The 26,220-nt window shown below is 47.4% G+C and overlaps 1 protein-coding gene and 2 pseudogenes across 1 annotated transcript; 1 reads left to right on the forward strand and 2 right to left on the reverse strand.

Annotated features, from left to right (window-relative positions):
* Window positions 1–3,682: 3,682 nt before the first annotated feature.
* LOC133283031 (olfactory receptor-like protein COR8) lies at window positions 3,683–4,412 on the reverse strand (annotated as a pseudogene).
* Window positions 4,413–9,792: 5,380 nt separating this feature from the next.
* LOC133283032 (olfactory receptor 8U3-like) lies at window positions 9,793–10,747 on the reverse strand (annotated as a pseudogene).
* Window positions 10,748–17,662: 6,915 nt separating this feature from the next.
* LOC133283022 (olfactory receptor 5G25-like) lies at window positions 17,663–18,589 on the forward strand. Its single transcript, XM_061479454.1, has one exon. It carries the CDS (start codon window positions 17,663–17,665, stop codon window positions 18,587–18,589), a length of 927 nt encoding a protein of 308 aa, XP_061335438.1.
* Window positions 18,590–26,220: the final 7,631 nt, after the last annotated feature.

Genomic DNA, 26,220 nt, shown 5'->3' on the forward strand with positions numbered 1-26,220 from the left:
TAGAACCATAGAATAGTTTGAGTTGGAAAGGACCTTAAGATCATCCAGTTCCAGCCCCCCTGCCATTGGTAGGTAGGCCTCACACTAAACCATGTCACCCAAGGCTCTGTCCAACCTGGCCTTGAACACTGCCCGGGATAGAACATACACAACCTCCCTTAGCAACCCATTCCAGTGCCTCAGCACCCTCACAAGAAAGAATTTCTTCCTTATATCCAACCTAAACTTCCCCTGTTTAAGTTTTAACCCGTTGCCCTTGTCCTGTCACTACCGTGCTAATGAGGAGTCCATTCCCAGCATCCTTTAGACTCCCTTTTCAGATACTGAAGGCTGCTATGAGGTCTCCACTCAGCCTTCTCCAGGCTGAACTGCCCCAAATTTCTCAGCCTGTCTTCATAGAGGAGGTGCTTCAGTCCCTGATCATCCTCGTGGCCTCCTCTGGACTTGTTCCAACAGTTCCATGTCCTTTTTATGTTGAGGACACCAGAACTACACACAGTGCTCCAGGTGAGCTCTGACGAGAGCAGGGTAGAGGGGCAGGATCACATCCTTCGACCTGCTGGTCACGCTCCTTTGGATGCAGCCCAGGATACAGTTGGTTTCTGGGCTGCAAGTGCACACTGAAGCTGGCTCATGTTCATTTTTTCATCGCCCAGCACCCCCAAGTCCTTCTCTGCAGGGAATATAAGAAGGCCATGGAGCTGCAGGAGTAAGTCCAGTGGAGGCCACGAGGATGCTCAGGGGCTGGAGCAGCTCCCGTATGGCACCAGGCTGAGAACATTGGGGCTGTTGAGCCTGGAGAAGAGAAGCTGCTTGGAGACCTCAGAGCAGCTTCCAGTGTCTGAAGGGGGCTACAAGGATGCAGGAGAGGGACTCTTCATCAGGGACTGTAGGGATAGGACAAGGGGTAATGGGTTCAGACTGAAACAGGGGGGATCCAGATTTTATGTAAGGAAGGAATTCTTCACTATGAGGGTGCCAACGTGCTGGCACAGGGTGCCCAGAGAAGCTGTGGCTACTCCATCCCTGGCAGTGTTCAAGGCCAGGTAGGACACAGGGGCTTGGAGCAAGCTGCTCTAGTGGAAAGCGTCCCTGCCCATGGCAGGGGTTGGAAGTTGAGAGCTTTTAGGTCCCTTCCAACATAAACCAGTCTGGGATTCTGTGATACCTGATATGACCATCCAATACATTTATCCTGTGTAAGTGAGCTGGAGCAGTGCTAAGGACTTGTGATAGGCACACATAGGTTAGCATGTGGCCAGAAGTGTGTCCCAACTAAAATCTTCCTGGGATGTGTGGTCCTCACATCTTTTCCTTTCTGGATGCTCAGTACCAGGTCTGTGCTTTGTGGATTTGACCATGTCACATCCCCTTCTGTATGTCATCACATTATTGAGGAGGAAGATGCTCTAAATGAAACAGTAGATGGAGGGGTTTTAACATTTAATCCAAACACACCATTCTGTTTAATGAACTGTACAATTGCTGGAAGAACATGTACTTGTATAATGACAAACTGAATAAATTTGTGGTCAAAATAAGTACCTTTGGAAACCGTGGTCTTCTGCAAAGAACTGTGATGAATAATGAATGAATGCAATGGCAACCAGTCAAAATCTAATTTAAGTTGGTGTGAAGTGAAACGCTCACTTTATAAGCTTTTAATCAAAGTTTCTGATGAAGTTTTCATGAAAAATAAAGACATTTGAACAATTCCCTCAAGAAAAGAGAACACAACATGTGAAGCAACTGATTCAGATAGAATAAGAGAGGGACTCTTCATCAGGGCCTGTAGGGACAGGCCAAGGGGAATGGCTTTAACCTGCCCGAGGGGAGACTGAGATGAGCTCTTAGGCAGAAGCTCTTCCCTGGGAGGATGCTGAGGTGCTGGCACAGGGTGCCCCGAGAAGCTGTGGCTGCCCCATCCCTGACAGTGTTCAAGGCCAGGTTGGTCACAGGGGCTTGGAGCAAGCTGCTCCAGTGGAAGGTGTTGGGGTTGGAGCTGGAGGAGCTTTAAGCTCCCTTCCAACACAAACCATTCCATGATTCCATGATTTTGCATAACTGAGGAGGGGTGATTCTCATTAACACAATAAAGGAGCTCTTTGCTCCTTTCTGCTCCATTCTTTCATCCTCTGCACACAGGAATACATCAGAGGAGGCTAAATGCAGAGCTGCCGCTGTGTTTAGGGCATTGCGTTGTGGAAAACCCAGTTCCCCTCTCCTTGAGACATCAGGGAGTGCAGCCACAGTAATTGCCATGGCCAGCATCACCTGGGTCCTTCTCACACACCCTCTGACATAGGCTCAGGCTCTATTTAAGCACAGTCCTGGCACTGGGCCCACCTCCAGGGCTGTGCTGTAACTGGGCTTGCTCCTGGTCAGTAGCAACCATGAACTTGACTCTTAGTTTCCCCTGGGCTATCAGTGGAAGCTGCTGCTGTGCTCAGGCACAGGGGGACCGTGCTCTGCTTTGTGGCCACTTTCATCTCCCAGCTTACCTTCCCATTGGGAATAACTGGTCCTGGCTGCTCCCTTGAGGCACCTTGCATCATGCAAACAGCACAAACAGCTCTTAATGAGAGGCAAGACCCTCTGGTGTCCAAGCTAGGGACAAGGCAAGCTCTAATGGAAACTAAGTGTTATAAACATCTCCCCCTCCTTGTCTGTGTCTGTCTCCAGGTCTCTATTTGCTACATAAAGAGCTTATTGCTAAAGGTCTCTAACAGGTTGCAGTTGGTTATTTCTGCTTTGCAGAGCATGAAGTTCTGCAGCATTCCTCAGTGGTACCTTCTCAGTTAACAGGTTGTGTTGGGGAAGAGTTGGGGGGGAGGAAATATCACTTACAGCAGCCCCACAACAAGAAAACAGGGGAAAAATCATACTTCTCCCTAAAGACATTACATTCAATCGTACTAAAATCCTTGGCAATAGGGGAAAATCCTACTCTCAGCTGCTACTTCTCCTAAACCAGATGTGAGATGAAGCCCACAGCAAGGAGGTTAGAAATAGGTGGCCTTTAAGCTCCTTCCAACGCACACAGTGCTGTGAAACCTCTTTGGCTGAGCTGGATGTTTGCAGTGGTAGGAAGGAAGGTGCAGGATGACAGACACAGCTGTGCTGCCTCCAGGCTGGGATGTTCTGGTCACACAGCAATTTAGCATCTTCCCAATGCTCAATCACAGCACATACCATGCTCATCCTCTGGCAGCTCAGTGGCTCCTCTTCTCCTCCCGTTTCCTTACTTTGCACTGCACACCCTTCTGGGAGCAAATGGGATTTTATGCATTTCCTTGCATTAGCCCAAAGTAAAGTGATGTATTTTGGATGTACCTCCTCAAAACCCTTCATCCCTCCTTGAACTTGCCTCTGGATGAATCACTGCTTGAATCAGTGCAACTTCTAAAGCTAAACTGAAGAGGGAAATTCCTCATGGGCTTATTTTTGCCACCTCCTATGATATCACATCTTTCCCCCCCAAAAAAAAACCAAAACCCAAGAGATGACAAGGGAATATTTATCAGAGACCAATATTGAGGGGATGCTTAACATCACCGAGCCTCTGCAGAGTTTAAAGCATGGTTAGGATGTGCTGTACCTGCTCCTGTAAAGACATTCAGTCCCTTCCTCTTCCAGACAGCTGACACAAAACAAGTTAAAAAGGGAAAGAGGAGGAGTTCTATCAACCGATTGGGACCGGGTTGGTCAATGAGCAGCTCGCAATGAGGTTATTTGCTGTTGCTTTTTTAAGGGCATCTTTAACATCCTTGTTCCTCAAGCTGTAGATCAGAGGGTTGAGCATAGGGACAAGGAGGGTGTAAAACACAGCGGTGACTTTCTCTGTCAGCAGACTTAATCCTCAGGATGGACAAGAGGATGTATACATAGGAGGTGATGATGAGGACCAGCACAGACATGGAAATGCTCCCATGAAGAATTACAAGCAAAAGCTCATTGAGGTGGCTGTTGGAGCAAGAGAGCTTCAGCAAAGGGTTAGTGTCACAGAAGTAATGGTTGATGGTGTTTGGACCGCAGAAAGGCAACAGCAGCAAGCAACAGGTTTGAATTAGGGAATTCAAACTCCCCCCCATGTATGATGCAGCCACCAGCTGAACACAGACCCCTGGGGCATGGAAACCGTTTAGAGCAGTGGGTTGCAGATGGCTACATAGCGGTCATAAGCCATCACAGCCAGCAAGAACACCTCTGTGGTCACAAACATGAGGAAGAAGAAATGCTGCAGGAAGCAGGCAGGGTAAGAGATGGTTTTGTTTTCCACCAAGAAGCAGCTTTGGAGCAAAGACAGAGGAGTAGCAAAGATCGACAGCAGAGAGATTGCAGAGGAAGAAGTACATGGTGGTGTGCAGCCAGGGGCTTGTCTTGATCACTGCCATCAGCCCAAGGTTGCCCATGAGAGTGATGAGATAAATCATGAAGAAGATTACAGAGAGGAGTCTGCATCTTGGGCTCGCTTGTCAGGCCAAGGAGGATGAAGTGGGTCACTGCGGTGTGGTTGCCTTCAGCCCTGTTACTGTATTGCATGGCAGCATCCCTGCGGGAAGGAGGAAAGATGGAGTGAAATAGGGAAGAGCAATGCCATGTGGCTTGCATATACTCTGTTAGGCTGGACATTAAAACAATAAAGATTTGATAGTTGAGGCAACATCTAACTGTGGTTCTTGGTGAATCTTCACAGGCAGAGAAACACATCCAAAAGGCCTTCAGAAATCTCTTAATCATGAGGCTAAATCAGACCTTTTCTTTTAAAAAACCAAACCCAATCTTGAACCATTTGAAAACTGGAGAAGAGCTGAAGAACTTGCAAACTGGTCATCACATTTCATTAAGGAGGCAGAAAGAGGGACTGCTCCATGAGAAAGACTAAACACATCTGAGTGTGATGCCCCAGGAGCCCTGAATCCATCACCCCAGCTCTGATACAGCATTGCTGGATCCCCAGCTGCCCACAACAATTGTTCAGTGAGATACTGAAGTCTCAGGAGCTTTCCCTGGCAGCGTGGGGCAGTGAGTCCCGTCCTAGACAGCAAAAATAGGCTGAGCTGCCACACTGCTGTCAGTAGAATCATAGAATAGTTAGGGTTGGAAAGTACCTTAAGGTCATCCAGTTCCAACCCCCCTGCCATGGGCAGGGACACCTCACATTAAACCATGTCACCGAAGGCTCTGTCCAACCTGGCCTTGAACACTGCCAGGGATGGAGCATGCACAACCTCCCTGGGCAACCCATTCCAGTGCCTCACCACCCTTACAGTAAAGAACTTCTTCCTTATACCCAACCTAAACTTCCCCTGTTTAAGTTTTAACCCATTACCCTTTGTCCTATCACTACTACCACTACTAGTCAGGTTCCAGCACAGAGAGAAATATTTCCCTCAGTGTGGCAGATGAGTCTAACAGAGAGTCAGTGCACTTAACTTCTGTTATCTGCTCCAGCTCAGGTATTATTTCCGTGGTTTTCCCCACTCAAGGTCAGGAAGGCATGGCAGGCTGCTCCTCACAACTCTGAGACTAAGAAATGAACTGGACATCATGTTCTGTAGGTAGTAGAATGCTGTTAGCAGTATTTGAGGGGATTCATAGAATCCCAGACTGGTTTGGGTTGGAAGGGAGCTTAAAGCTCCTCCAGCTCCAACCCCAACACCTTCCACTGGAGCAGCTTGCTCCAAGCCCCTGTGTCCAACCTGCCCTTGAACACTGCCAGGGATGGGGCAGCCACAGCTTCTCTGGGCACCCTGTGCCAGCATCTCAACACCCTCTCAGGGAAGAGCTTCTGCCTAAGAGCTCATCTCAGTCTCCCCTCGGGCAGGTTAAAGCCATTCCCCTTGGCCTGTCCCTACATCCCTTGTCCCAAGCGCCTCTCCAGCTTTCCTGGAGCCCCTTCAGGCACTGGAGCTGCTCTCAGGTCTCCCCTTCAGGAGCCTTCTCTTGTCCAGGCTGACCCAGCCCAGCTCTCTCAGCCTGGCTCCAGAGCAGAGCTGCTCCAGCCCTCGCAGCATCTCCATGGCCTCCTCTGGCCTCTCTCCATCAACTCCACGTCCTTCTTGTGCTGTTGCCCCAGAGCTGGATCAGGACTGCAGGGGGGTCTCCCCAGAGCAAGGTAGAGGGAGGAAAAGAGGTGGGGAGGCAAATGCCCAAATAAATGATCTCTGGATGGTCCCAGCACTTCAGGTTTGGGTTTAATGCTTCCCACTGGGGTGGCTGCTCTCCGCTTCCCTGTTGAACCCCACATTGTTACTTATATCTCTGTGAGATTTTGCACTTTTTACATATTTATGAGCTCCCAACACACCAGAAATAGCCAGAAATGTTGTATATAGATTTCTAGGTTCTATTTCTAGCTGCTTTTACCTTCCCTTAAATGAACATCTTCTGAGAACACTCCAACATCCTTATCCCCAGAAATCCAGAACAGACCACCCAACCCTATGGCTGGGACAAAGCACCAACCTTCTGCCATTGAGGAATAACCTTTCAGAAGGTTGCTTGAGGTTTTGCAGTGCGTTTTTAGTCTTCTTAGAGGAAAAACCTGGAAGGTTTCCTCATGGAATGTGCCCTGTGTGTCATTCCCAGGTATTTCTGTGCCACTGCATGCTGTGGTGCAGCTCTTGTCCTCTTCAGTTTAGGGCTGGGGCAGAAAACCAGCCTTTTTAATGCTTTCCCTAAGGTTTTATCACCATCAGATGGTGATACACACATAGGGTGGGAAGATAATGCCTAGAAACTCAGACCTATGGAAAACACACAGCTCAGGTATATTCTTGTTGAGCTTTTTGCCCCAAATCAGTAAATTTAGAAGCTTGAAAGCTGTGGGTTTTAATCTAGCTCTACATTTGAAGCCTATGATCCTGCTTGCCTGCCAGATTCTTATATGCCAGATCCTTACCTAGCATCCTTATGCAGCTTTCTGGGATTTACACACACGGTGTGTGCGTTATCCTAAGGCAGAAGATCCATGATCTGTTTTCCTTCATTCTTCAGGTGGCTCTAATGCTATAGGAGGGGGAAGTGGCAGCTCATGGATGAAGTGAGCCAAGCGCAAGTAATGCAGCAGCTCCGTCAGCAAGAAGCTTTTTGCCCAGAGCGGGTGATGACACTGTCCCAGAGGGGGACAGCACCTGGGTTTATTTACTCCTTTGGTCCTCATGGATAAAACCCCTGAAGTAAAGCTTAGCTGAGCAAAAAGGGGATCATTAGAGACTCCCAGCAGAGCCTGGAAGAGGTTTGGACCTGGGTCCCGCACCCCAGCTAATGGTGCAAGGCTCATTAACCTCAGTGCTAATGTGGAAGGGCAGGGGGGGTCATCTCTGCTGAGGCAGAGGTGGGAAAGAAGCCTAGGAGTGTGTTTAATGGGATGCCAGGGGTTGGGATTTATTGTGCCGTTTGAACTGTGCAAGTCTAGAGCTTCACCTAAACCATAGTTTAAGGTAGCTGGAAGCACCAAGTGCTGTAACCAAAGTCAAATGTGCACATGAATCACTTCATCTCCCTGCATATGGCAATGGTTTTTATAGTTTGAACTGAAACCCCCCTGATCTCTCCCACTGATCACTCTGTGCCTGGAGATCACCACTGCAACTGCACCCAGAGAGCCGTGGAGGCAGAGGAGATGCACTTCCAACCCAAAGGTATGAAGCACAACGTGTACTTCAGCACAAGCCAAGTGTACAAACACCAAACCTGGTTTCTGTGGTCACACTCACGATTTTACTTGAGGCTCACTGAGGGTTTTGTGTGCATCAATTGATACAACAGCAGCAAACTTTAATGTTCCTTTAAGTCAATTAAAGGTACATGAAAGGGCAGTTCAACTTTGTTAGAAATGTTTTGTCATTTCTGCCTCATTCCTTGATCTATTTGTGGCATTGTGACAGTGTGATACATCACGATGTACTAGTGCTACTACTACAAGGATACTCAGGCCAGCAAGAAGTGGGCAAGAACTGAAGACTGTTTGCAGCTGCTTTATCCTGCTGCTGACTTATTTTACTTCCCTTCTATAAGCATTTTTCCACCTCTTACTTCCATTTATGATTACTTCTTTAAACATTCATCCCCTCACTAAAACCCCATTTCACTGTTACCTTTCCACGTGGTCACAACAAAAGTGTTTGGAGATAAACCAGGAATATTGAATTAAAAATCTCCTGTTAGGGCAAAGTATGGATTGAAACATTTAAGGGAATACAGATCAGGAAAAACAACCCCAGTTTTTTGTCTTTAGTGCATTTTGAAATGAAGTCATTTAATTAAGTAATGAAATCTGAGTATATAAAATGACTGAACCACTGTGACTACCAGGTAAGTATCAGTTAAGGATGACAAATCATGGCAACACCATAGGAAAATGTCTTTCAATCAAGTTTCACTGATAGCTTAATACATGTAAGAAACATGTTTCAAAATACAAGTATCTTCATCATTTGAAATTCAGAGGGACTATTCACTGGGGACTGTAGTGATAGGACAAGGGGTAATGAGTTAAAACTTTAACAGGGGAAGTTTAGATTGGATCTAAGGAAGAAGCTCTTTCCTGTAAGGGTGGTGAGGCACTGGAATGGGCTGCCCAGGGAAATTGTGAATGCTCCATCCTTGGCGGTGTTCAAGACCAGGTTGGACAGAGCCTTGGGTGCCATGGTTTAGTGGGAGGTGTCGCTGCCCAAGACAGGGGGGCTGGAACTGGATGATCTTAAGGGCCTTTCCAACCCTAACTATCCTATGATGTTATGATTCTATGGTATCAAAGGTCTCTGTGCTGCCAAGCTTTTTAGCATCTGATTATATCGGTTCTGCCTCCTTCACTGAGCACAGGTTGAAGCTACTTTCCCACAGACAACAGACAACATCTCATCTCTTGCTGCTGTTTGCCAGAGCACACAGAAGAGATTGTTCCCCATCCATGTTCTGTTCACAACATCAGTTAATTCCCACTCACAGCAGGTAAAGGAAAGATATTTTCCCCCGTCGGTGTGTTTTGGCTTCTCTGAGACCCAGACAGCTCTCGGTTAGGATCGATTCTGTGTTCAGGATTGTCTTTCATCTATGGAAATGAGCCACTGTCTTAACTCCTATATGAAATACACTATTTGGTATTTCCTGGTGTGCACTAGCAAGAGTTAAACATGGGCATGGAATGTAGGTGCTTGTCTCGTGCTGGACTTCACTTTCTGCCTTAAAGTGAAATCTATCGTGAAGCTGCAGCCTGGGGAGGGATTCCCCTTGATATTCAAAGCTGGAGCTTGAGATCTTGATTCCGACCAGCTTCTTCTCTTTGAAAGGCACAAGCGACTGCAATGAATCTTTTGAAACCTTTTCTCTGACTCTTTTTCAGCAAGCAAATGTAAAACTACACTTCCTCTTCCCTCCCACCCCAGCATCTTTAATAAAGAGCTCACAGGTAAGAGTGAGGAATTTTATTGGAGCTGAGGGAAAAGGTCAAGAATCTTGCAAGAAAAATAGATATTTATCAGTGACAAAAGTTATAACTGAATAAAGCTGATTGGTGTTTCCTGTGAGGAAAAGAGGCCTGGGATAATTCAGGGTAATTTCTTCATGCAAGCTAGTGACTCAGAAGTGAATTCAAGTTTGAGGTTCCATTACTCTTGGTTTCCTTTAGGGGAAGGATGATGCGACCTGGGGAGTCTATTTCTCGTGCAATACTGTCATTGACTTTTGTGCAGTAACTGGAGAAGAACCTGCATCGAATCATGGAAATAATTGGGAAAATGCCATTGTTTTAGTGCCCCATAGGCTTTCTCATTTGAGGTGAATTGTTCATGTCCTCGATGACAGAACTCTTCCATGTTGCCAGCCATTTAAGAACCTTCTCCCACACCTCACCAGAGCCCCCTTCACCTCCCTCTTCCTCAGGCTGTAGATGAATGGGTTGAGCATGGGGTTGACCACGGCGTAGAAGATGGAGGCCACCTTATCCAGGCTCCTGTGACTAGATGGAGGTTGTAGGTACATGAAGAATGCTCTCCCGAAGAGCAAGGCAACAGCCATTAAATGGGAGGCACAAGTGTGGAAGGCTCTGGCCCTGCTCTGTGCTGAGCACATCCTCAGCACAGTGCGGATAATAGACATGTAAGAGAGCAAAATGATCACGCGTGCAATCACCGCATTGATGGTGACAAAGGCAAAGATGACCATCTCACTGCTGTGGGCGTCGGAGCACACGAGCTTTAGCACAGGGACTACATCACAAAAAAAGTGGTCAATGCTGTTGGGACCACAGAAGGAACCTCCAAACGTGCACCATGTGCAGATGATGACACTGAGGAAGGCAAATAGGTAGGACGATGCTACCAGCTGCCTGTAAACGTGGCTGGAGATGATGGTCACAGAAAGCAGGGGCTGGCAGATAGCAACGTGCCGATCATAGGCCATTATGGCCAGGAGGTGACACTCAATAGTAGCAAAAAGCGAAGGTGAGGAACTGCATCATGCAGCCAGTGAAAGAAATGGTTATGTCCTCTGATAACAGGTTTGCCAGCATCCTGGGGGAGATGACTGTGGAACAGCAGATGTCAACAAACGCAAAATGGGTGAGGAAGAAGTACATGGGGGTGTGGAGGCTGGGAGACACCCGAACCAAGATAATTCCAACATTCCCTATGAGTGTCACAACGTAAATCAATAGAAACAAGGCAAAAAGTGGGGTCTGCGCACATGGGCTATCTGTAATTCCCAAAAGGATAAATTTAATCTGTGTGAGATTTCCCCCCATGACCAGTTGTTACCTGCTGAGGCAAAATCAAGAGAATATCACATTGATCAAAAACAGAGATTTGCTTTTGGACCATATCTAACGCCAATCAATGACCATTTCAACTGTGTCATTTTAAAATATTCCAATATATTTTCTAACCAAAATGTATCTATTTTACGTTTTTCAGATGAGGTATTCAGAAAAGTACCGGGAGTTTCCTGAAGCAGTTAATGGCAGTTTTGTTTTTCTATGCTGGGAAAAACTAAACTCTGGATTTAGTCAAGCATGTGTGTTTTCAGGTTTGAGTAAAGAATCAGATCTTTATTCACTTTCAGTTTGAAGGGAATTTGTGTCAGAAGACACCTCAGAGGAACCTCATAGGATCGCACGTAAGCGTGGAGCAAGAGAAAGTCCCAGTCCCAGTGAAATCACAGCTTACAGATGAATGACCTCTGGACATTTGCTCTTGGCTTTTGATTATCATTCACTCACCAAACCACATTTATCAAACTATTTGAGCTTATTCACAATAGATAACACTCACACTGGTAAATTCATGAGAGCTACCTTTCTGAGCTACAGCATGCTGAAGCACCCTAAACCCATAGGCATTAGGTTGCTTCCTTTAAAATGGAATTGATATTACAACATGTTGATTCCAAAGGCTGATTTCTTAGTGACTGTATTCTGCTGACAATCTGAAATGTTTCATTTCTTTATAACAGAGTAAGATTCATCCTCATTTAAGTCTTGAATAAATCCGTGCATCTTGCTTTAGATGCCTATATAAAAGAAACACAACCTGCATCAGACATTGCTCCCTCTTCTTATAAAGAAAACCCACGTTGGTAAGGCTGTTTTCTGACCAAGACAGAAAAAAGACGACCTGAGGACATGCAGAAGCCAGCCCACTGCCTCAATGCAGGCGAGGCTCTGCTTTGTGTTAGTGTTACCTCTTGTGCCTTCCCTGTGCCATCAAGGATGGGAGCCAAGGGTTTATCCTCAACACAGCAGAGAACATCCACGCGCCAGCATCAGCTCTGTTAAGCACCTGATGTGAAGAGAGGGGAGCTCCTGCCAGACTCCAAGAGCCCAGCTTGTGGTGCTGGGGCTGTAAATACAGTTGCATGTGCTCTCCTGGGAGGAAGACTCTAGGAGTGCTCATGCTTTCCTAGAGGAAAACAAAGAGAAGGGAAAGCAAAGGGTGTGAAATCACCTCTGAAAGGCATTGTGGTGCTTGGGCATCTGAAAGACATAGCATGAGTGAGCCATCCTTGAGCACAGCTACAAGGCAGCAGTGATGAGCAGCTTGTATGATGCTTCTGACATACTTGTGGACCATGCAGAAGTTTCACTTTGACATTGGCAACAGAATGAGAATGGGTTTTGAGACATTTCAGATCTTGCAGAGGGTCCTCAAATGGAAACTGATGCACAAATGACCCCATCTCTGGATTTGCTGCTGTCCCTCTCTGTGCACACCTGAGAGCCCAGCTTTTCAGCCCCCGTGGGGTTATATACATGTAGTGCCTAGATGTCCAACAGCTGAGCTGGTGCCTCTGGGCTTCCACTGTATTCAAGGGTGAGAAATGGGCATTTTTAGGCAGGGATGAATTGTCCCAGGGTGAACTAATAGGCCTTTATCCCCCTGAGCAGCCTCAGCTGCGGCTTCATCCCACCCTCTGCCTGTTTGTCCCCCATCTCTATTTAAGAGATTTAATTCTGTTTTACCAAGTATAATATTGGGCTTTTATGGCAGGACCTCTGTTATTTACCTGATATGAGAATTTTGTGTCTACAGCCAGGGGATTCTGAATTTTGTAGATCCCTTCTCTGCAAAGATTGAAGCAGACTCATGCAATGATGCTTTTGTCATCAAATGTGTTTTCAGAACCCCAAGCCTGTTTCTTGTTGCTGTAATTGACAGCTATTCTTCCCCTGTACGTTAGACTGAGGTTCCTCTTGGGAGTTCCCTCAGTTGGTTCCACCACACACAAGACTATAGCAATCCAGACCTCCCTTAGCAATGTAGCACCAAGTCTAGGTAAACCTTTATGTATTGCAGTTGTCTCTGCTTTGGAATTTTTCTTAAACCAAAGAGGGGATAAGAACACCAGAGTGGGGTAATTCATCAAGCAGCGATGAGCCTTACACGTGACACTTCTCATCTAGGCTCCCTTTCCCATTAAAGCTTGGACCAGATGATCTCTTGAGGTGAAACTTGGGTTATCTGTGGTTCTATGATTCTATTTGTATATATTCTACATGTCTCAGCTACAATATGCAAGAAAGAAGCAAAAAACCAAGGTGTGGTGAAGGTTTTCAAGAAGCTCTCTGATATCAAAGTCTCTGTGCTGCCAAGCTCATCAGCAAGTAATTACATCAATTCTGGCTTCCTCACTGACCACAGATAGAAGTCACTTTTCCACAGACCTCTCACTGCTGTTTTCCAGAGCACACAAAAGACACTGTTCATGACCCATGTACTTCCCAAATAGAAGTTAATTCTCCCTCACAAGAGGTAAAGGAAAAACATTTTCCCACACCAGTGTTTTTTTGCTTCTTTCTGACCCAGGCAGCTCTCGGTTACCATTGATTCTGGGTTCAGGATTGTCTTTCACCAACGGAAACTTGCCTCATGCTGTATTTATAAGTGCAACCCACCACTTGGTGTTTCCTGGTGTGCTTTAGTGTGAGCTGGGCATGGACATGGGATGTGGGTGCTTATCTCCAGCTGGAATTCCATTTTTCTCACCATTTAAGTAAAGGGCACTTAAAAAGAGTGTAAAACACCACTTAAAATGAATAGGAGGACCACTTGATATGCCCAGTTTGTCCTTAACACTGGGTAGTCTCAGCACAGTTCATCAATCTGCACTAGGTATTACATTTTCTACACTTCCTTACATGAAGTGAAATCTCCTGTGAAGCTGCAGCCTGGGGAGGGATTCCCCTTGACATTTTAAGGTGCAGCTTGAGACCTTGATTCCCACCAACTTCTTCTCTTTGAAAGGCACAAACGAATGCAATGAATCTTTTGAAACCTTTTCTCTGACTCTTTTTCAGCAAGCAAATGTAAAACTACACTTCCTCTTCCCTCCCACCCCAGAGGCATTAATAAAGAGCTCACAGGTAAGGGTGAGGAATTTTATTGGAGCTGAGGGACAAGGTCAAGAATCTTGCAAGAAAAACAGATATTTATCAGTGACCAAGGCTATAACTCAATAAAGCTGATTGGTGTTTTACGTGAGGAAAAGAAGCCTGGGATAACTGTGGCTAATTTCTTCCTCAAAGCTGGTAACTGTGAATTGAAATGAAGTTTGATGTTCCTTCTCCTCTTGGTTTCATTACAAGGAAGGAAGATGTGATGTCACACATCCGATTGAAGGGACATAGGGGTTGCTGTGACTCCCTCTCCTGGTCAAAGTCCCTCTGGGTACCACCAGCTCAGCCACATTAAAAAGCACAGCAGCATCCACAGTGTTGTGGCTGCTCGTGCAGAGCCTCTGCAGCTCTGGAATAGGGAAGAGAGATGTGCAATGTGGTCCCCTGTCCCCTTGCACCCATTCCAAATGCTGGTCCTGTCTCTGTGCTGCCACCCGGAACCTCACCATCTTGTCCCACACCTCCCATCTCCATGCTCAATCCCAGCCTGACAGCAGGAGATGGATGGGGAGAAGCTGTCACCTTGGGGACCAGGAATGTGTGCAGGGAGGTCACTGACAGAGGAATAAAGTCTGGAGGGGGCAGAGAGCAAAGGGGCTGCTCCATAGTCCCCTTCAAACTGCAAACTCCAGCACCTCACTGCACACCATGGGGCAGGATGAAGGATGCTGGGGCTCTGCAGGAAACAATGGACATTCTCATATGGATGCTGATGGTTTCTGCCCCTGGTGGTACCCTGGTGATGGAGGCACTGGGCAAGGGCTGAAATCCCTCCCTGCTCTGCATGCAGCTGGATCCAAACTGGGACTCAGCTTTGACTTCTTTGCAATCAGTGCTTGAATCCTTCCTATGGCCATCATAAGGGAGAGGAGGGCCTCTGCCCTCCATGTCCTGCAGGGTGCCCACGAGGGCTATGTGAGCAGTGAGAGCATTTGGGACCAGGACTGATGCAAAGCAAGGAGGGACCATATCCGTGCACATCCCCTTATGTCCATCACATCCATACACATATCCCATGCCCTGCAGAGCAGGCTCTGCCCCATCCATCTCCTGCTCTGGCTGCAGGGCTGGTATTGAGCAGGGAGATGAGGAGGTGAGAGAGGCAGAGTTGACAATAAGAGGAGGGTGGAGGGGGCTCATCCACAGCATTGCACCGCGTCCTGCAGCTCCTATGAATGGTTTTACTGCTGGAGAGAGAAGGAAAGGGGAGGATGTGGCTCTGGAAGGGGTTGGAACCCCAAAGGATGCCCAGATTGTGGGGGTTTGCTCCCAGTGTGCACTGCCAGGGGATCTGGCTGATCTCTGGTGGGAATCTGTGTTACATGCACTTTCCTTTCATGTTTGGCTGTAGAAGGAGGTTCCCCATAACCCCCATGAAGGCTTTAACCTGTCAGAGGGGAGACTGAGATGAGCTCTTAGGCAGAAGCTCTTCCCTGGGAGGGTGCTGAGGCGCTGGCACAGGGTGCCCAGAGAAGCTGTGGCTGCCCCATCCCTGGCAGTGTTCAAGGGCAGGTTGGACACAGGGGCTTGGAGCAAGCTGCTTTAGCAAAGGGGGTCCCTGCCTGTGGCAGAGGTTGGAGCTGGAAGAGCTTTAAGGTCCCTTCCAACACAAACCTCTCTGGGGTTCTGTGATGGGCTTGGGAGCATCCATCAGAGCCACCAGCGACAGGGGCAACCCTAAAGCACCCTTCAGAAGGGCCTTTTTCCCCTGGTGCTGCCCATTTCAGTCCTTTACCACACTCCTCACTGTTCCTCCCCATCTCCTTCCTTTCACTTTTGGGCACCGCTCCCTCAGGCTCTCCTTTGTCTCTTTTGCTTCCAGCACGATGGGTGGAAGAAGGTGAATGTCATCATCAAGGAGAGCACAAGGACTGGGGGTGCCTGTGTCCCCCATGGGATTAAGAACCAAGTTCCCCAGGAAGCCCTGTCCAGGCAGAGGAAGGACAGGAGGGTGACCATGAGCAGCCAGCACAGAGGGACCAAGGCCAAGTCATTCCTGACCAACCTGAGTGCCTTGGGTGATGTGAGCATTGATGTTTGCATGGACAAGAAGTAGAGGACAGCATTTACCTCGTCGTTAGCAAGGTCACCACGATCTTCTGTTGGCTCATTTGCAGCCAAACTTGTGAGCTATGGTTTGAGTACAAGGAATTGAAAATGGGTGGAAAGCTGGTTCATTGCCTGCGGCGCCTGACATTGCTTATGGACCCTGGTACCAGCTCCCATTAGCGAGATCCCCCTCATCTCCCTGCCATGATAATGTCAACCGTGGCCCTTGTGAACCTGTAACTGCCTCAGAAATGCTCCAAAAGTGGATTTGAAAGGTTGGGTTGTTCTGTGGTTTGCTCTAAGGGAGCCCAAAGCCCTGTTGCTTGCTCAAGCTGAGGTCATCTCCTCTGGGTATATTTCTTCTCCAAACTAATCAACACAGAGAAGAGATAATGACCTGCTTTGGGCTTTGTCACCTCCTGGGGCACAAAGAGATTCACAGTCCCCACATCCCCACATCACTTGAAATAGGAAGGGGGTTTGCTGATGCTGGTTCATTCCCAGGCTCCCTGCACAGCTCCAGGCACGTTCATCTTCACATCCATCTCCGAGAGCATCAGGAGGGCAGCAGAAACCGAGCTGAGATGTAAGTGAGGGGCAGCATCTTTCAGCCCATCATTCTCCTGTGGTTCTCTCTTGCCAACAAGCAGCAGCTCCTGTCTTCATCTCCTGCCCTACTGCAGGGTCCTGGGCTTCTTGATGATGCTCTGGGCTTCCCAGGGAGCTGCTTGTGCTGTGTGATCCCCATGCTGCTGCTGAGAAGGCAGGTTTGGAGATCACCCTGGTGGAGAACACACTCAGGAGACTTCCTCTCCTCTGACCACAGATGTTTCCTGGATGAGCACCAGAAGCTTTCCTGTACAGGACATTCGGGGTGTTCCCCATTGCTGAGATGAGGCAGCTCCAAAAGATGACTTTTTTCCCCAAAAACGTGTTTGAGAAGAGATTGCTGAGCTCTGGGGTTTGTCCACTTCTATTGGAGACTCAAGGAACAAGTTAAAGAACCAATAAAAGGTTTTAGATCTGACAAAGTGTGTCAGGAGGGAGGGGAAACTGATATTAACCACTGTGTAAGGTTACATAGAATCATAGTATGGTGTGTGTTGGAAGAGACCTTAAATCTCACCCAGTTCCAAGCCCCTGTGATGGCCGGGGACACCTTCCACTAGAGCAGGTTGCCCTGTCCAACCTGTACTTTCCATAGGTCACGAATTCGTTCTAGTTAGGAAGAAACCGAAGCAGAGAGGGAAGAAGCGGGTGGTTGGCAAATGCCCATGAGAGGATGAAGGATCAACTCTGCACTGTGAAAACATAACGTTTCTCTGTGTTCCAGGTTGAGCCGGATGGTCTCCAAGCCCCAGGCTCAGCATTAACGCAGGCAATGAAGTGCAGCACTAAGGTAAAGTTATATGGGTGTGCAACCTTCCCACTGCTTTCCACAGGGGTCATTGATCAACATCTCAAGGTGAGCCAGAGGAGCAGGCACCGTGTTGTGACATGGTATTTAACTGCTTGAGCACCCCTTTGTTCTACCTGTGCTGGCACAGGACTTTCACCAACCTGTTCCTCATTGAGCTGTGCCTGAACTCTCCCTTTCCATCCTGCAGGACTGTCTCTGAGCAGCTCCCACCACATAGAGGCTTTTCCACCTGGGACATCCCTGCCTCTTGGAGAAGAAACCTCCAGCCAGGAGCTCACACACAAAGCACCATCCAACCCATGGCACAAAGCAATTGCACCCAAGTGACCGAGTTCAGCCTGGTGGGGTTCACAGAGGACTCGGTGTCTCAGGTCTACTTGTTCCTGCTCTTCCTGCTCACCTACCTTGTCACCATTGTGGGCAACCTGGGCATCATCATCTTAATCAGGGCCAGCCACCTCCTCCACTCCCCCATGTATTATTTCCTGGGCAATCTGGCCTTTGTAGACCTTTGTTCTTCCACTGTCATCACCCCCAAGATGTTGGTTGACTTGATGTCAGAGAAGAAGAGCATTGCTTATGCTGGGTGTGTGGCTCAGGTCTTCCTCTTTCAGTTTTTTGGGATAACTGAATGCTTCCTGCTGGCTGCAATGGCCTATGACCGTTACGTGGCCATTTGCCATCCCCTGCTGTACCCCCTTGTCATGTCCCCAAAGTGCTGTTTCCAGCTGGTGACTGCCTCGTACCTCGTGGGGCTGACCAATGGTGTGGGACAGACCATCAGCATGTCCACCCTGTCCTTCTGCAGCTCCAGCGCCATCAACCTCTTCTTTTGTGACTTTTCCCCCCTCATCTCGCTCTCCACCTCTGACACCACCCTCAGCCACACCATCCTGATCACTGCAGCATCTCTCTTTGGTGTGTCCAGCATCCTGATTATCCTGCTCTCCTACGTGGCCATCATCGCCACCATCCTGAGCATCAATTCAGCCGAGGGCAAGCGCAAAGCCTTCTCCACCTGCACCTCCCACCTCACCACTGTCAGCATCTTCTATGGGGCATGCTTTTTTATGTATTTATTCCCCAGCTCAGACAGCTCAAGGGCAGCAGATAAATGGGCTGTGGTGCTCTACACCGTGGTGACTCCCATGCTGAACCCCTTGATCTACAGCCTGAGGAATAAGGAGGTGAAGGAGGCTTTGCGGAGGCTCACAAAAATAAGATGATCTTGAATGGTGCAAGCTTAAGGCCAGACAGAATGAAGATGTGGGGTAGATGCTCAGGTATTGGTTAAGTATGGACAACATGTTGGGGGTCTTCTGCACGCAGAATGCACTGGTTGATATGATTGAGAATACAAATAATTTCACTCTCTAAATTTATATTTAGTAGTGAATTTCACCTAATTAGTTAATTTGTACTGTATTTCACCTAACGAAGACACAGGTAGACAACTACAAGCATGCTCTCCTCTTCATCTCAGGAAAAGGGGGGACCTGATCGCTGCCTACACCTGCCTGAAAGGAGGATGGATCCAGGAGGGGGCTAGGCTCTGCTCCCACGGAACAAGGGATGGGACAAGAGGAAAAGGCTTCAAGCTGCACCAGGTCATGTTTAGATGGAGCTGAGGAATAATTCCTGCCCCAGAGGGTGCTCAGGCATTGGAACAGGCTGCCCAGGGCAGGGCTGCAGTCACCAGCCCTGCAAGTGTTCACAAACCCTATAGACAAGGCCCTCAGTGCCATGGGTTAGGGGTGGCCTTGACAGGGCAAGGGAACACTTGGAGTGCATGAACTTAAAGCTCTTTTCTTTTTGCTCTCCCTTTTGCTTGGCAAATGAGAATAAACTGTGAATTCTACCGTTCCACTGGATCAAACTTCATTTCATAACGGTGTTGTTAAATCATTAAGGGCCTTAAGAAAAGGACAAAAACACCTTTAGCAAGAAAAACAGAAATGATAGCAAATAAGTGTGATGCCATGCAGTCAGTATTATTAGGTTTTGATGGACAAAATGATTTCCAGCACCATTGACCTCATTTCATTTTAGACAGCAAAGAATTTAAGTGAAATAAGGTACTTGTGTGACCTCTGTTATGACCGAATGCGTTTTGAAAGCGTTTTAAGAAGTGATAGTGATGAATCCACACCAAAGGGCAGAAACTATCAAGGAATCCCCATCCACTGCTCCACACCTTTGCTTTCCATTCCCCTGTTGGCAGCAATAGAAGCTGTTGCAGAATGGCTCCGAGAGCAAGGCCATGAATCCTTGGAGGCCTTGTGCGAGCAAAGCAAAGTGTAGGCCTCACATGTACGTGACTTAAGCTGAAGGACACACTGTCCTTGAGCTCTGGGGAAAGTACCCAGAACTGAATTGCAGCTGATGTAATGAGGAAGATCCTTGAAAACAGAAACCGGATGTGGGAGGAGAATGTAAATGAAACCGTTTAGAACTAACCAATGCTGTTGTGACTAGTAGGCATAATTAGCACTATGAGGATATAAGCGATGTGCGACACGAATAAAGTAGAAGCTTGCTTATCACTCATATTGGGTTGTCGTGTCTTGCTTCTCCTCGCCGTCAGCAGAAGCCATGGTCTCCATGGCAGCCTGATCACAACAGAGCACAGGAGCTGTGGTGCTGTCCAGCAGCCTTCAGACCAGATACGTGGCAGCCACATTAAGGTCTCTGTGGTGCCTTCTACAACAATGTTCAATGACTTTATGTCCAGCTGCTCTCTCCTTCACCATCACCAAGTGTTTAAACACGAACATGAGCTCTTAGTGTCTTAAAACACAAGTCTGTGGCTACAACCCTATTGCTCTGCTCATTGTGGCTTCACATTGGAGCTGGTGCTCTCAAACCCAAAAGCTTTTTCCTCCTTGTTGTGTTTGTTTAAGCAAATCAGTAGTTTGCTGTGTCTAAGGGCTGCCACTGCCTTCAATGGGGTAATCATCTGACCAGGAGAGCAGAAGAAACACCACATGAGGTTCTAGGAAGCAGAAGCAGCAGCCAGCATTGCAATGCATCTTCCTGCTGGGTCATGATGATCAGGCAATGAGGTGCCTGGTTTCTGGCATTCCTGCTGATGAGCTCCTAATGGCTTTAGCTCCCCACTCTCAGCTGGAGCTGCTTTCATTGTGGTTAAATCTGGTTTAAAGGCAGCTGAGCAAATGCTGGGTAGGAGCTACATCCTTTTCTTTGGGTACTTAGTGACTGGATTTAGGAATCATCTCCTATATCCTTGGGCAAGCACTTATCTCCTTACGTTTGAATGCACCATGTCAACTCTATGTGTTTACTGTGTCCATCAACTCCCTTTATTGCTGAGGGAGATTTGGTGGGGTTCATGCCTCTCACTGCAAGGAAGACACCTCCATTGCTCCAGCTGAAGAGATCTGAATGAGCTCTGCTCATTGCATTGGCCTGAGTCTCATCTGGTGTAATTGGACTTTGGCTAATAAATAGATAAGGAGAGACTCTCATGTTTGGCTTTTAATGTAAGTCATCAATCTTTAGCCACCTGCAGTGTCAGCATGTGTGTGTAAAGCAGAGACCACAGAGAAAAGCATGCTTCTGTGTGTGATAAGATGTGGGTATTTGATGTGGGATGGGTGATGTTTTGCCCTTGTTTAGACAAGCTGTGGTATTGAGAATGGCTGGTTTCAGTGGTGTTAGATGCAAGGTGTGTGTTTGAGATGTCTACTCTTTATGTATCTGCAACTTACTTATGTAAGTACTACACAAGGGGAAGGAGGAGAATGAGGATGAGGAGATGGCCATTGAGTGTGTGAGCCATTAGCAATGGGAAACAGCAACTATCTTCATCCTCCTGCCTGAGGTGGGTGTAGACAACTTCAGCTGGATCTTCTGAACCCATTTAAAGGTGTTAAAGCCCTGTCTGCTGTCAGCTGCTTTTTTCTACAAGGAACAAGTCCCACTCTTGGTTTTGTTTCCTCCTTTTGCAAGCAGTAAAAAGCCACCCTGAGGTTATTTAAATTTGGAGGCATATAATGCAAAATGTTGTTTCAAAGGCCAGTTTTGGGTCCAAAATGGGCAGGTGGAATCAGACAGACTTCAAAAAGAGAAAATGCTGAGTCCTGCCTATGAGGAGGACTTGCTCTAAGCACTAAGACAGGCTGGGGGGCACCTTATCAGAGAGGGACAAGGCTCTTGTGGTGTCCACCGAGTTGAAATGAGCCATCAATGTGTCCTTGCAGCAAAGGCACCCACCAGCACCCTGAGAAGAGCATTGGTGGTGAGTCAAGGGACTTTGTGCAATGAACATCTGAGCACAGGCTGGGGAATGGGGAAGTAAAAGCTACTTTGGGAAGGGTGGAGGGAGAAGATGAATTGTGCTGAAGAAATGGTCATCTTGCTTGAAAAGGGGCTGATGGAAAGAGTGAAGTGGTAGGGGAAGGAGGAGGAATGCTCATTTCTCAACAGGCAACATGTTGATTTGAAGGTCATCTCCTCATCTTTTTAAGGCCTGCATATTTCAGGTTAACATGAACAGCAGTCATCTTGTGTACATCTATATATACACACATGTTCTTTAAATATAAGGAAGAACAGAGGAAGAAATATATGGAAGAATAATTCAGATGAGAAGGGGATGTTTTTTCCCTTGAAGCTACAAGTACATGGAATTGCATTCAGGGATTCTGGTCTCACTTTAATCGACTCAAACATCACTACAGAGTCAGAAAATCAATCCAATTTGATTTCTTATCTATTTAATGCAACACTAATTCTTGTGGCAGATTAAGGCATGATGTTATTGTATATACTTGTCCTTAAATAAGAACAACTCCCACAGACAGCAAAGAAATCATCCCAAACAAGCCTCCTTGTTAAAAAGAGTTTGGATGCTTATGGGAAGATGCTTATGTTTTGCAGGACCAATTCTTTCCATAACAGAGCAGCCACAGCTTTAGGATTTAAGCTTTAAGGTTATTTGTTTCCATATAGGAACTATTGACTATTCTTTTATCAAGGTATTATTTTTCAGTATATTATTTAGGACCTTCAACCATCATGGTTTTCTCTCCCAGGAATTGGGTGCACTCCTAAAGGAAACCCCAAATCCTGCATTAACCTCATGCACTGTGTGTTCCTATGAGCTGGGAGAAGTGATTCAACCTCTTCCCATGTTTCTTTGTCTCCTGCTGCCAAGAGAGTGGCTGGAGGAAACCACTTGAGTGTGACCACATTTCTCCTTTTGGGCTTCCCCAACGTGTAGAAGCTGCTCTTTGGGACTCTTTTACTCATCTCCATCAACATGGTGGTGGGGAACCCTATGAAGACCAGCTCTCAGGTTCATGTGCCCATCTTCTTATTTCCTCATCGGAAATGTACTTATTTCCTCCATAGGATGTAGCTGGTCATTTTGCTCTTCTGGATGGTCCTGCTCAATGGAAAGCTGCCAGCATGCTGACCTAGGAGCACAGCGGAACTTCATCCCCTGTGATAAGGAGTCACCCAACTTGGTGCAGGAACAGCCTTTCAAGGCACTGCCTGAGCAGTGTTGGATTTTCCTTCGATGTCACTTGGTGCTGACGACACAGATGCTCCATGCTTCTGGCCATATGTTGCATGCAGACGTGCCCAACTTGTTTCATGGCTAAAAGACTCTCAGTGCTGTCCAGAACTACCCTATCACTTCTTCATTTCCTTATGTCTGTCCATCCAGGCCAAGCTTATTTTCCATTCCAGCTGCAGCTTACTCATGATTTCTCATGCCAGGGTTTGATGGTTGAGTCACATTGGTCAAAGGATCGGTAGTATCTAATTGTAGGTTTCCACATCTGAATTAGTCACAGAAGGTTCCCCTTATGGAGACAAGGATGCATCTGGGGCCTTTGATTCATCTTGGATCTATTTTAAACATCCATATTGGAGGTTTCTTCTGGAATAAGTGGATGGTTCTGCTGCCTTTGCAGTGAAGGGTGCTGGGCAGACACAACTACAATGTGGGTTGTGTTCAGAGCAAACACAGACCATAGCCTGAAGGGTCAGTTTAAGTCTAATGGGAAACATCAGCTCACTGTGCTGATGTGTTGGGGTCCTTCAGAAACCCCACTCAAAAGTGAGGAGGTGCAAGCAGCTTTTCATACAACCATGGAATGGTTTGGGTTGGAAGGGAGCTTAAAGCTCACCCAGTTCCAGCCCCCTGCCACAGGCAGAAACAACTTCCAGTAGAGCAGGTTGCTGCAGTCACCATCCAACCTGTCCTCAATCATTTCTGTTGGTCAATAATGTCTAATGCAGTAGAGCCTCAAAGCTCAGCATGCATAAATCACTTCCTGGACAGAATAGGAAAGCAAAATGGATGTCAGCAGTGTCCTGGCTGTGTGTTTGCTTTTATAAAGGTTGCTAATAGCAGATATTAACTTCCTGACGAGGGGTTTCTATTCTGCATAGATGGATAGGAAATTATTGCCTAGAAGATATTAGTGTTGTTTTGCTCTCTTTAGAGCCATAAGAAAGGAACTTTTCCCCATAAACCTGTGCCTAAAGGGGTTTCAGGAAACATGGAGGGGGGCTTAGGACAGGTGGCTGCAGGAACAGGCCAAGGGGAATGGCTTTAACCTGCCCGAGGGGAGAGTGAGATGAGCTCTTAGGCAGAAGCTCTTCCCTGGGAGGGTGCTGAGGCGCTGGCACAGGGTGCCCAGAGAAGCTGTGGCTGCCCCATCCCTGGCAGTGTTCAAGGGCAGGTTGGACACAGGGGCTTGGAGCAAGCTGCTCCAGTGGAAGGTGTCCCTGCTCGTGGCAGAGTTTGGAGCTGGAGGAGCTTTTAGGTCCCTTACAAAGCCAACTTCTCTGGAATTCTATGGTGGAGGCCCATGAAATTGTCCTTAATACACAAACATGCCAACACACTGACCCTTCAGCTCACTGGCTTTGGACATGAGCCATCTCTGTCAAGCAAGGCAGCTGTAGAAGTGAACTTTGTTGTTAACAAAGAAGAAAGTTTCTTTCTTGTTATCCCCAGCTAATTAATCTCTGATGGCTTGTTATGAAGAATGAGGGAAGTCACATCCAAGTGTTCTGAGAAGCTTTCGTGGTGATGAGGAAACTTCCTTGGTAAACCCCAGAAGGTCTTGTTAAAGCTGATGACTCCTGGAAGGGTGGTTGTTCCCCAAGGACCTCTTCTTGCTTTGGCAAAGTGAGCAGCATCACTTGTGATGGAAATAGCTGTGAGTGCTTGTATTGTGAAAGCCTGGATCTTGGGCCTGCTGGAGGGCTTTCTGTGCCCATACAAGCTTGGTCCTACTCTCCCCTTAAAGACACATCCCTGTCTTCATGACATGTGCAGATAATGTGGTTTAAACCCTAGCCAGAGAGCTTGTTCACTCACTCCCAGTGAGTGGTGCCGGGCTAAGAGCAATCGAGCCCCCCCCCACCGGGCTCTCCCCTTCAGCGCTCTTCTGAGGGATGGGGAGGAGGATCGAATGAGTGCAACTCCCACGGGTTGAGACAAGAACAGTCCAGCAACCAATGTACAACACAAATCACCCCCACTACTACCAACGACAACTATGATAAGAGAAAATAACAAGGGAAGAGAATACAACACCACTGGCCAAGAAACGAGTCCCACCCGGAAGCCCGTGTCCTTCTGGGTAACTCCCAGTTACCCCCCACCCCAGGCATGACGTGCTGTGGTATGGAATACCTCCTTGGCTAGCCTGGGTCAGGCGCCCTGTCTCTGCTTACTCACAGCTTCCCCTCCTCCCTGGTAGAGCATGAGCCTCACAAAGTCCTTGGTCAGGGTAAACATCACTTAGCAACAACCGAAAACATCGGTATTAACAGCACTGTTCCCAGGCTGGAAGTCAAACACAGCACTGCACCAGCTAACACAAAGGAGAAACATGACTGCTACTGCTGAATCCAGGACGTTATCCACCCCTTACTCCATACCATTCACGTCATGCTCAAATCCCACATATATATACACATCCATATACACACAGAGCAAGAGAAAGGGATCATTTTCATAGTGCATGGACCAATCCCTACAATGCTGCAGAGTCCATTCGGTCCATGATGTCAGGTTCCATCTCTTGTAACAATCTTTCAGGGCAGGAAAGGTTGTGTGCAGTATTGGATCATTGCCTGCTGATGCTGGTCGTTCCTTTACTGTGGAACATATCCGGTTCTATCAAAGTTTATTCTCTGTTGGGATGATGGTTGGAGGGAAGTCAGGGCTAGTCGCTGGTCACCTGGAGATATCTAGTTGATGGGCTATAAAAGTATTACACAGCAGGCAACAGCATACAATTGAGTTCACTGGCTGTTTTCCCCTAAAATCAAATCCCCTTGAGGTATACATCGGACTTCCCCATCTTCCCACATTACCCACCAAGTATATCCAGGTCCCTGAGCAAAAGCAATCCCACGAGTGGGTTTGCCTTTACCTGAAGCAGGAATAACCCAGACTGTCTTCCCCAGCAAATTCTTCATATGCACCACGGGAACTTTGTCCCCCTCTACAATATGTAAAAGTTCTGACTGGGCTGGGTCAGCCCTGTTGGCAGATCCTCTGGTGTTGGCCAACCAGGTGGCCTTTGGTAAATGTGTATCCCAATGCTTGAAAGTTCCCCCACCCATCGCTCTCAGTGTAGTTTTTAACAGCCCATTGTACCGTTCAATTTTCCCAAAAGCTGGTGCGTGGTAGGGGATGTGATATACCCACTCAATGCCATGCTCTTTGGCCCAAATATCTATAAGGTTATTCCGGAAATGAGTCCCATTGTCTGACTCAATTCTCTCTGGGGTGCCGTGTCGCCACAAAATCTGTTTCTCAAGGCCCACGATAGTGTTCCGGGCAGTGGCATGGGGCACAGTATAT

The sequence above is a fragment of the Pezoporus flaviventris genome, unplaced genomic scaffold (assembly GCF_033815535.1).
Source record: "Pezoporus flaviventris isolate CSIRO_AGI_PZ_B2104156 unplaced genomic scaffold, CSIRO_AGI_Pfla_v1 ptg000149l, whole genome shotgun sequence".
Taxonomy (NCBI): Eukaryota; Metazoa; Chordata; class Aves; order Psittaciformes; family Psittacidae; genus Pezoporus; species Pezoporus flaviventris.